The sequence below is a fragment of the Alosa pseudoharengus genome, unplaced genomic scaffold (assembly GCF_046254945.1).
Source record: "Alosa pseudoharengus isolate Yale_2024_CS ecotype anadromous, Long Island Sound unplaced genomic scaffold, YU_APseudo_1.1 YU_APseudo_1.1_scf_1, whole genome shotgun sequence".
Lineage (NCBI taxonomy): Eukaryota > Metazoa > Chordata > Actinopteri > Clupeiformes > Clupeidae > Alosa > Alosa pseudoharengus.
Window position 1 is genome coordinate 26,343,220 of NW_027468564.1, and position 10,185 is coordinate 26,353,404.

Genomic DNA, 10,185 nt, shown 5'->3' on the forward strand with positions numbered 1-10,185 from the left:
CACACACACACACACACACACACATCCTCAATCTCTCTCACACATACACACACTCAATCTCTCTCACACATACACACACACACACACAGCTGTTTGCACCTTTGAAGCCTGTTATTAACATGTTCACAACCCAGATAGGAGATTGTATCACCGTGATCCAGTTTCCGCAGATCTCTGCCCCCTGCTATCTCATTGTAACTGCAGCCCACCAAGTAGCCTATTCGCCACTGAACTGTGACACGGCAAGTGCCTAGCCTCGCCAAAAAAAAACAAAAAACGGATGAAAAGGTGTTAAGTGGACCACGACCACCATTCTTGCTTGTGTTGCACCCCTTTGATTGATTGACAAACAGTTCCTTTTCTGCTGAAATTCTAGGTCGCGGATGACAGGTGAAAGTTACCAAACAATACTTCTCATTGTGGTTTTAACTATAATTATAATTGACTAATAATAGTTAATTGACTAATTAACTATAATTATGTTTGACTTACTTGGTCGTTAAAGCAATTCCTCAATAGCTATAAGGGATTCGATATTGCATTAGCTTTGTGTGCCACATTAAAATGACCGGATATGAAAATACCAAGGAAACGTTAACGTTAACGCAACTTTGCATTACTTTTAAGCAAATGTCTATTTCCTGATTAGATTCCAGACTACACAAAGGTTCTGACAACAACGTTTGTAAAAGCCCAAACATAGCACTGCCAAGGCCACTCTTCCTTTTAGGCTACTTACCTGGCGGAGATCGCGGTCTTGTTTCTTTCCTGGAAACTTTACTTGTTGATTTGCCGAGACTTGCCATGTTCCAGTCTTTAGCTTGTTAGCAACAACTAGCCTTCTGTCATTAACTAGCACGTTAGTCCAAGCTACCCCTCCTTTACTTACACTCTAGCAAATGCAGTGTTCACATCATTACATGTAAACAGTCTGAACACATTAGGTAGCTTTTCAGTTCTGTTTGTGGTTAGGAAAGTCGTTATCTTCGTTGACAGATTTCCTGGTTCTGCTTGTGTGTATTCACTGTGGTCTGTATCTATGGCAACAGACGCGTCTGCAACATACATAGGTCTTTGGTAGGCTTGCACTCATGCAGCATGGTGGTGCAGCGGCCACAGGAGAATACAATCAGATCAGTAAAAACAAATCAAAAGACTAAACTTGACAGTAGAGACAGTAGGATCCTAAAGATCCTAAAGATACAATAAAAATTAATAGACGAAGTGCACGTGCGCAATTCATTAGGCCAGAACATTTGAAGACCACAAATATTTTCCATTAGGCCTACATATAATGATTCATTTTGGAATAAATTAACCTCATATCCACTGATCTATCTATCTATCTATCTATCTATCTATCTTGAATTTATCCTAGGGATCAATAAAGTAGCCTATCTATCTATCTATCTATCTATCTAACTAGGCCTATCTAGCCAGAGACAATACAGATCATTTTGTATCAACTTTTCAGTAAAACATGGCATTTTCCAGAATACCACATGTGGCAGTCTCGATATTCTTAAAGTGATCACATATTAATCTTACCGAAAATTAATCAAAATATAGTCCCTAATATGACATTAAATAGTTTCAAAGGCTATACATAGGCCTGCAAAATACTGATGACACACACCATCAATCATCATTGGGTGGGGCCAATTTGCTTATGAATAGAAAGTCACAGCCTCAATTGAGAGTTAATGTTGTTCAAAGTTGGTCTCATGGATCTTAATTTTCTTTTTCATAACAATTAGTGTTTTTCATAACAATTAGAAATTTAAACTCATATGAAGCTAACTAGTGGTGTAGCCTACAGGGCTACACAGTATACCCACTTAAAAAGCATCACCAGCTCAATATATCCACTTACAATAGGCAATGATTTGTATTAAATCCATGGGGATTGTGGGGGCAGCAGTGGCCTATTGTTTAGGGCTTCGAGCTTGGAGCCGAAGGGTTGCAGGTTCTATCCCTCTCCAGTGAGAGATGCGGCAAGGCACCTAACCCCTCACTGCTCCCCGAGCGCCGCTGTAACAAGGCTGTTCCAGGTTAGTGGGTGCTTCACCTCACTGTGTTCACTGTGTGCTCTGTATGTTCACTAATTCACGGATGAGATAAATGCACCAAATTCCTTGTATAAGCAAGTATACTTGGCCTATAAACCTGATTTACATTTACATTTGTACATTATTAACATTTGGGGTTGATCACAATATACCCGCTACAGCTAACTACATCACAGTATAGGGTACCCACATGACTGATGCCGACGTAATATGAATTGTATACTGTGTGTGTGTCTGAGTGTGTGTGTGTGTGTGTGTGTGTGAATAAGAGAGAGAGAGAGATAGAGAGAGAGAGACACATACACACACCCGGCCCCCGCAGGACCTAAAGTCCAACAGTTCTATAGCACCTGTTGTCTGTCTGCCATGTGTACAGCTATGTGCATACCATGATGTTGCTGTTGGATAAAAAGCTAATTTTGGAAATAAATAAACGTTAATGTAAAAAATAAATAAATGTAGCCTATCACAATAAATATAAAATGTAAATAGTGTTGTCTAATCACATTAAACTTTAGGTTAAATTGTTTGTCTTTTGCACTTTGGGTTGCACTCTGTGCATGTTAAATGCGCTATACAAATACATCTGACTTGACTTGACTTGACTTTTTGAGTATTTTTTTTGTAGCCCAATTGCAACTGTATTTAGTATATCATATTCTATATTGTCATGTTGTAGCATATATGTATTTTATCTTCATAATAGAGTGGCACCACTGGCTGGAATCAATTTGATAAATAGGCTATGGAAAAGAAAATAAATAAATAAAAATCCTTGTCGCACAAGACTGTTTGTCTCCCCTAACGGATTTAATACTTCCAAAAACGAGTGCTTTGTGGATACTTTAACATGTGTTTCCTGTCACATAACCTACCTGTTTATGCTATATGGTACCAAACAACAGAACGTCCCCCCCGACTTATCATTATACGAACGCACAGCTCTAGAAGTCGAGTCCCTTTCAAAACAGTTTCTAGGACTCCGTGAAAACGTTATGTTCTCTCCGGGTACACCGCTAGCGTTGCGCACCCGTCAATCATCGCTGGGGTCCAGTGTTTGCCAAACCAACCAGAATGCAGGGAGAGACGCCTGGAGACTCATTAGTGGGAGGGATTAAAGTAGAGGCTATATAGCCGCTTCGGAGGAGTTGACAGCCAGCGAGCGAGTTGAGAGTTGAGCAGACGGAGTCTGTGAAAGTTTCAAAACGAAGGCTGGAGCGGATTACTGGGACACAGGAGCCCAGTGAAACTATATCCGAATCCGGTCCGGCCATCGCACTCTTACCACAACAAACACAAAGCAATGGAGATGAAGGAGCCTGTCAGCGTTTCTGTGCAGAACTCCAAAAACACTGCACGGCCGACGCTCCAGTGCTCTGGGGCGCCGTTTCCCGGCGGGAGCGGCGTGGGCTCCTCGAAGGTTCTCCTGGCATACAAGAGCGCCACGCAGCATCTTACTGCGCCGGGACTGAAGGTATCCAACATATCCAAGGCCGGCATGGGGATCCTTAAGCTGGCCACATCGCAGTGGAGGCACCAGGAGAAGAAAGCGAGATCCCGCTCGTCCAGCGTAGGCAACAGGTGCACGACGTCCTCCACCGAGCGCAGCCCATGCAAGCGATCTGCGCTGGATCAGCTGGCGGCGCTGGTGCTCAACGGGCAATCTCGACTGCAGCAGCTGGCGCAGGAGCAGCCACGCCAGGATGCGTCCGGCTCCACCAAGCCGCAAAACTGCTGGCGCATCGTGGTGCTGGGAGCGCCACGCGTCGGCAAGACCTCCATCCTGCGGCGGTTCCTCCGCGACGGCTTCGATGAGCAGTACGAGCCCACATCCGAAGACTTCCATCGGAAACTGTACGACATCCGAGGGGAGACGTACCAGATCGATATCCTTGATGCCTCTGGAGAGAGGAGCTTCCCCGCAAAACGCAGACTCTCCATCTTAACCGGTGCGTAAAGATATTAGCCAAATGACCATTTCATATTTATTACATGCATAAGGCTAAACAACAAGTCTTTATTGTTTTGAAAGGTGAACAAACAAGTTAATAAAACATTTAATTGCACTGTGTGTCGATAGAAGAATAGAGACAAAAAAGCAAAAGTGTGTTGAGTCTGAGGCGTGTTTGTTCTGTAACTTTAATAACCCGGTCTCTTTTCTGTAAATTCTGTTCTCTCCTGCAGGCAACATCTTCCTGCTTGTGTTCAGCCTGGACGATCGCAAGTCCTTCGAGGAGGTGCGCGCGCTGCGCACCGAAATCTTGGCGGCCAAAACCGCTCTGCTTAAATCCAAAGAGCGCCCACGAGTCCCCACCGTGATATGCGCCAACAAAGCGGACCTTCCCGAAAACGAGTGGGCCGTGTCCCGGGACGAGATCATGGAAGTGTTCGGGGACGGCTGTGCGTTCTTCGAGACCTCCGCCAAAGACAACGTGAACCTGGAGCAAGTGTTCGAGGCGCTGGCCCGACGCGGAGGACTGCCGCTGGAGACTGGACCCTCGCAGCACCGCAAAGTGTCCATACGCTCTTACCAAGCGCTGCGAGCGGGCCGGCAGCCCGGGCGAGGAGCCAATAAGTCTACCGGGTTCGAGATGCCGTGCGGGGCCCTCTACCCTCTCGCGCGCAGACCGAGCTTCAGCACCGACCTCCGGCTGGTCCTCGGGCCGCACGCATCGTCGGGGAAACCGAGCAAACCACTTGAGAGATGCCAAATTCAATGAGACTGAAGAAAATAGACAAAGACGACGGTTGGAAGATGGCGAGAGAAAGACAGACAGACAGAGCTAGAGAGAGTTACTTGGACATCATAGAACTAGTTATTCAGTGTTTTATGGCGAAGTATCTGAAACAGGAGTAGACTAGCGCATTGTAGATCCGTATGGTTTGCTCCCACAGTCACAGCTGTTTAAAACCACGTGTGTGCATGTGGTTTTACCTTTTCTTGCCTGACACAAATGTTTACTTGTCAATCAGTTTGGTATTCAGACACAGGGCACTTTGGATTCAGGTGTTTGTGGAAATCTGACGTTTTTGTTGTATAAATGTAAATTACACCGAATTATTGAGATTTTAAATAAACAATTTTGATACCAGGAAATCGACCCAGTGCAATGTTTGACACTGCTCACCTCATACACTGTGTGTGTGTGTGTGTGTGTGTGTGTGTGTGTACGTGTGTGTGTTTGCGTGATTAACTTCTCATTACCAAACGGAAAGGCAATACAAGCGTAGGTGGATTTTTGTTGAATCAGAGTACTCAGCATTGCGTAACACCCCTCAGCTCACCGCTATTAGCATAGCCGCCACTCCACAACGCGCGAGAGCTGAAGCACCATCGTGACAGACTCTGGCGCGCTAGATCAGCAACCCGGGCCCTCTTCTGGAGTAAGTGATGCACAACCCGCCGAGCGCAATACATTAAGTCACAGTAAAATCAGCAACCCGGGCCCTCTTCTGAAGTAAGTGATGCACAACCCACCGAGCGCAATAAATTAAGTCACAGTAAAATCTAGCATTATGCAATAACATTGCAGATAAATAATAGGCCTACTGAAATATTTATTTCCAGCATTTATATACAAAGCAAGATGTATATGTGTTTGTTTTTCATTCTTGAGGACACAGACAACAGGTTATAAAGACATGTATGGTATTACTGTAAGTGTGTCGTTAGCATCGACAGCACTGCCAGGTTAAGATTGATATACTCCACACTGCTCCGCTCTGGCCATGTATGGTGGTGAAATACTGGGGTGAAATTAGGGGAAACAAGTGGAACAGCGCAATTCATCTCTCTCTCTCTCTCTCTCTCTCTCTTACCATCTATCTATCCATCTATGTCTGTCAGTCATGTAAAAATCTGATAAAGAGCAAGGACGAGAGGAGAGAGAGAGTGATGACACAACAGGACACAGAGATGGCAATGAGTGACTGCATAATCATAAAGAGATTATTCAGACTTGTGAATGAGGCATGATTGGTTTTGCTTTGAATACAATGGTGCTTCAATACCCGCACAAACGCTAACCTGCCATAAATGCAGGTTACATCAACCCACTTTACACTGACACACATATACATTCTCAGACAGACTCACACACACACACACACACACAAACACACAAACACACACATACAAACTCAGTCTCCTCTATGTCTGTTTTCTTTCTCTCTTCCTTCATCTTTTTCTCTCTCTCTCTTTCTCTCTCTCTCTCTCACACACACACACACACACACACACACAGCACGATTCAAACAAAACACCAGAACAAACAACAAAAGAATGTAAACAAAACAAGTCAATGACAAATGTTAAAGTATTGTCACAGATTCTTTCCTCTACTGGATTGAAATATAATTTAAAGTAAAGTAAAGCATAAGTATTGTATATATACTCATGAGGGAAAATCAGCCTCTGCATTTACAGTAAGTAAGTATAAGTATATACTCTTTTGATCCTGTGAGGGAAATTTGGTCTCTGCATTTATTCCAATCTGTGAATTAGGGAAACACACACAGCACACAGTGAGCACACAGTGAGGTGAAGCACACACTAATCCCGGCACAGTGAGCTGCCTGCATCAACAGCGGCGCTCGGGGAGCAGCGAGGGGTTAGGGGCCTTGCTCAAGGGCACTTCAGCCATCAGGGTTCGAACCAGCAACCCTTCGGTTACAAGTCCGAAGCACTAACCAGTAGGCCACGGCTGCCCAAGATAATTTGGAGAAATTGGAGAACCCTCTGACTGCAACCCGTAGGAAGGCGTGTGGGAAGTTCGCCTTTAGGATGTTAGATATGTGCAGTAGGATATGACCATTAGAAGACTTTCACCTTGTATTGTAATAATCTTCTCCTTACAATACTATATTATTGTCTCTAGCATGTGTGTGTGTGTGAGATAAGTCAGTGTGTATGTGAGCATGAGTATTAGTCTCTTCCTCTCGCTCTCTCTTTGTGTGTGTGTGTGTGTGTGTGTGTGTGTGTGTGTGTGTGTGTGTGTGTGTGTGTGTGTGTGTGTGTGTGTGTGTGTGTGTGTGTGTGTGTGCGCGCACAAAAGTAATGATTCAAGAAATGTACCAAGGCGACTGAGAAAAACTGTAACACAGTGCCTCATGTGGTGCAAAATGGTATTACAATAGAGTCAGCCCTGGCACTGTGGTTTGCAATAGATCGATCTCTGGACAACACAGAGCAGCAGGTGTATTGGACTTTGCATCGAATCGATTGTTTCTTCACATTCTGTTGCTATTTCTAAATCATGTTGAAAGTTTAAAATGAAAAGATGAACACAATAATCATAGCATGTTTAATTTTGTTAAGGGTGTCACTGTCTTGGTGTTTTCTAAAGAAAAACAGACTGAGAAATAGACAGACAGAGAGACAAACAGACAGATAGATATACTGTATGTGTGTATCAGTGCTCTAGTTCCTTGTAATGCAACAGAAGGCCAGTTCATATGTGTCAAGTCTATGCACACACACACACACACAATCACAGAGAGAGAGAGAGAGAGACACATGCACAGACACACACACACACGCACACACACACACTCACACACAAACATCAAACCACCACCTCACCCCCCCCCCCCCCACACCTCCCCTCCGAAGCACACACACTCCACACACACCCCCACACACATGTGAAAGATAAAAACAGATCATGGCATTAGTCCTGAAGCTCCGCCCCCTCAGGGTCCCTCGGACGCGTGCCACTCAGGCACATTGCCGCGGCCCCGTCGCCCTGGCAACCATACAGTACAACAGAAACGTGATGGCACTACACTCTAAGTGGTGGGCCTGACATACTGCATACTGTGAGGTACCTGTTGAGTGCTCAAGCACACATGAACACACACACACACGCACGCACACACACACACACACACGCACGCATGCACGCACGCACACGCACACACACAGTATACTATTCATATTAGATTAGTATAGGTTAGCACTCTCACACACACACACACACATAAGTAGGCACTCACACATACACACACACACACACACACACACACATACATATAAGCATGCCCTGACCCTCAAGCTTTTTGACCCACATATGTACACGTGCACACACAGTGACTCAGGATCTTGATTCCCAGACCCACAAACACACACACACACACACACACACACACACACACACACACACACACACACACACACACACACACACACATAAACAAACACCTAAACTCAATCAGTTGCCAGCAAATACATCTCCACACGTGTAGCGATAAACACACACACACACAAAAACACAAAGAAACAGCACAAACCTTCTTGTCTGAAAGAAGGCTTTCCTTCATGAATCATCAAACCATCAAAAGGTCAAAGCAGTCTGGTTTTTCTTTCCTTTTTTATGTAACCTTCCTCTACCTCAATTCAATTCAGTTCAATTTAAGAAAGCTTTATTGGCATGAACATTTCTTGCCAAAGCTCAATTACATGTACACATAGAAGGATAACAAGAAAAAGAACATGTTTAACAGGGAATTAAGTAAGACATAAAGGTAGAACGACAATTCTTTTAATAAAAACAAACATCCGACATTGTTGGTTGTTGTGGTCTCACTGGCTGTCTTTCAGGTTATGGCGGGCTGCTACAAATTTTGCAGCCAGAATGGCCACTTCCTCGTTATCTCCGAGGATGTAAGGCAATTTTGTCTCATTTGTCCAGGTTCGAAAACTCAGGGAGGATTGAATTTAATTTATTGAATGCCAATGTTCGTATTTCGGGCAATCTGTCAAGAAGTGGAGCTCCACAGCGCCCAGGCTGCAGTGCGAGAACAGCCTCTCTTCTCTGGGCAGCCAGGTTTGCCTGTATCTGCCATTTTCAATAGAGAGACTGAGTCTGTACATTGAGTCTGTACATTTTCATAGTTTTCCTGAGATTTGGGTCTTTAAGTGTACTCAGGTAAGTAGCTATTTTGTAGTCATGTTTTAGGGCAAAATAACATTGTAATTTAAATTGTGTTTTGGTGACTTCTTTCCGATAGATGTCATTTTCCTTTCTTAGTGTTTGTAATTTGGTTGGGTCAAATTTGTCTTGCTACTGTAACATTGTACTGGGCCTCAGTGATGTGGGATGGTGTTAGTTCACTGAGTCTCCAGTTGGCTAAGTGGGACAAGTCCCATGTTTTGCTCTTGGCTTTTCAGAGCCAGCTGGTGGAGTGAGTCGAGAATGCTCATTTTAATGCGTTGCCAGAACTTAACGGCTCTTTTTTGAATGTTGATAATTAGGGGGTATTGGCCTAATTCTGCCCTGCATGCATTGTTCAACATCTTCCGGAGGACACCTTTGCGGAACTCTGCATGCAGGACTTCGGTTGGATGTTTATCCCAGTTTGAGAACGCATACTCCAAATCCCACACCTCACAGCCATATAGTGCAATTGGCTCAATTACAGTTTTAAATATTTGAATACAAATTCTAATTGATAGCTCCAATCTAATCGATCTTTTGATGGCATGTAATGGTGTTTTTGCCTTGTCTTTAAGTTCCTTCATAGCCAAGCCAAAGTGCCCTGTTGTAGTGAGGGTTATGCCTAAGTAGGTATAGTTGTCTGATCAACTTTGCTGTTGCCTATTGTTTTTGTTTTTCTTGTTAAAAGGGTCAATAGTTGTTTGTGTTTTTCTGTAGCCTGGAACCTTTTTGAAAGACAAAGACCTGTTTTTTTGAGGATTTAAATTTATTTTTAGGGCCCATGTCTGGCAACATTTTGACAGTACATCCATGGGGTGCTGCAAGCCCTTTTTCGTAGGTGACAGCAACACCAAGTCCACGGCAAAAAGCAAGCACTTAATCTCAGTATCTTGCAACATGAGTCCTGAACTTGCAGAGTTCTCTCTCTCTCTCTCTCTCTCTTTCTTTCTCAGGGAGGTACAGGTACAGAGGGAACAGGGACAGTCAAGGAATTACAATGCTGTTGTCCTTGACGACAAGAAAGACATCGGAAGAGAGCGAGAGACAGATATGAAAGACACACACACTCTCACGTGCAGACACGCGGACACACACACACACACACACACACAGAGAGAGCGGGAGGGTAATAGAGACAAAGGTGAAAAAGCCAACAATGACACACCAATTGGCTCTCCCTC

The 10,185-nt window shown here is 44.2% G+C and overlaps 2 protein-coding genes across 2 annotated transcripts in view; one reads left to right on the forward strand and one right to left on the reverse strand.

The window, feature by feature from the left end:
- mycbpap (mycbp associated protein) overlaps positions 1 to 1,012 on the reverse strand; it is a 73,061-nt gene extending 72,049 nt beyond the window's left edge. Inside the window, exon 1 of the mRNA XM_076285550.1 lies at positions 740 to 1,012. Within this exon, the coding sequence (XP_076141665.1) occupies positions 740 to 806 (67 nt within the window). The 5' untranslated portion in view covers positions 807 to 1,012. The remainder of the gene's footprint in view (positions 1 to 739) is intronic.
- Positions 1,013 to 3,242: 2,230 nt separating this feature from the next.
- rasd2b (RASD family member 2b) lies at positions 3,243 to 5,119 on the forward strand. Its single transcript, XM_076289977.1, has 2 exons — positions 3,243 to 4,018; positions 4,254 to 5,119. The coding sequence occupies exons 1-2, from the start codon at positions 3,373 to 3,375 to the stop codon at positions 4,787 to 4,789; spliced, it is 1,182 nt and encodes a 393-aa protein (XP_076146092.1). The 5' UTR covers positions 3,243 to 3,372; the 3' UTR covers positions 4,790 to 5,119.
- The last annotated feature ends 5,066 nt before the right edge of the window (positions 5,120 to 10,185 follow it).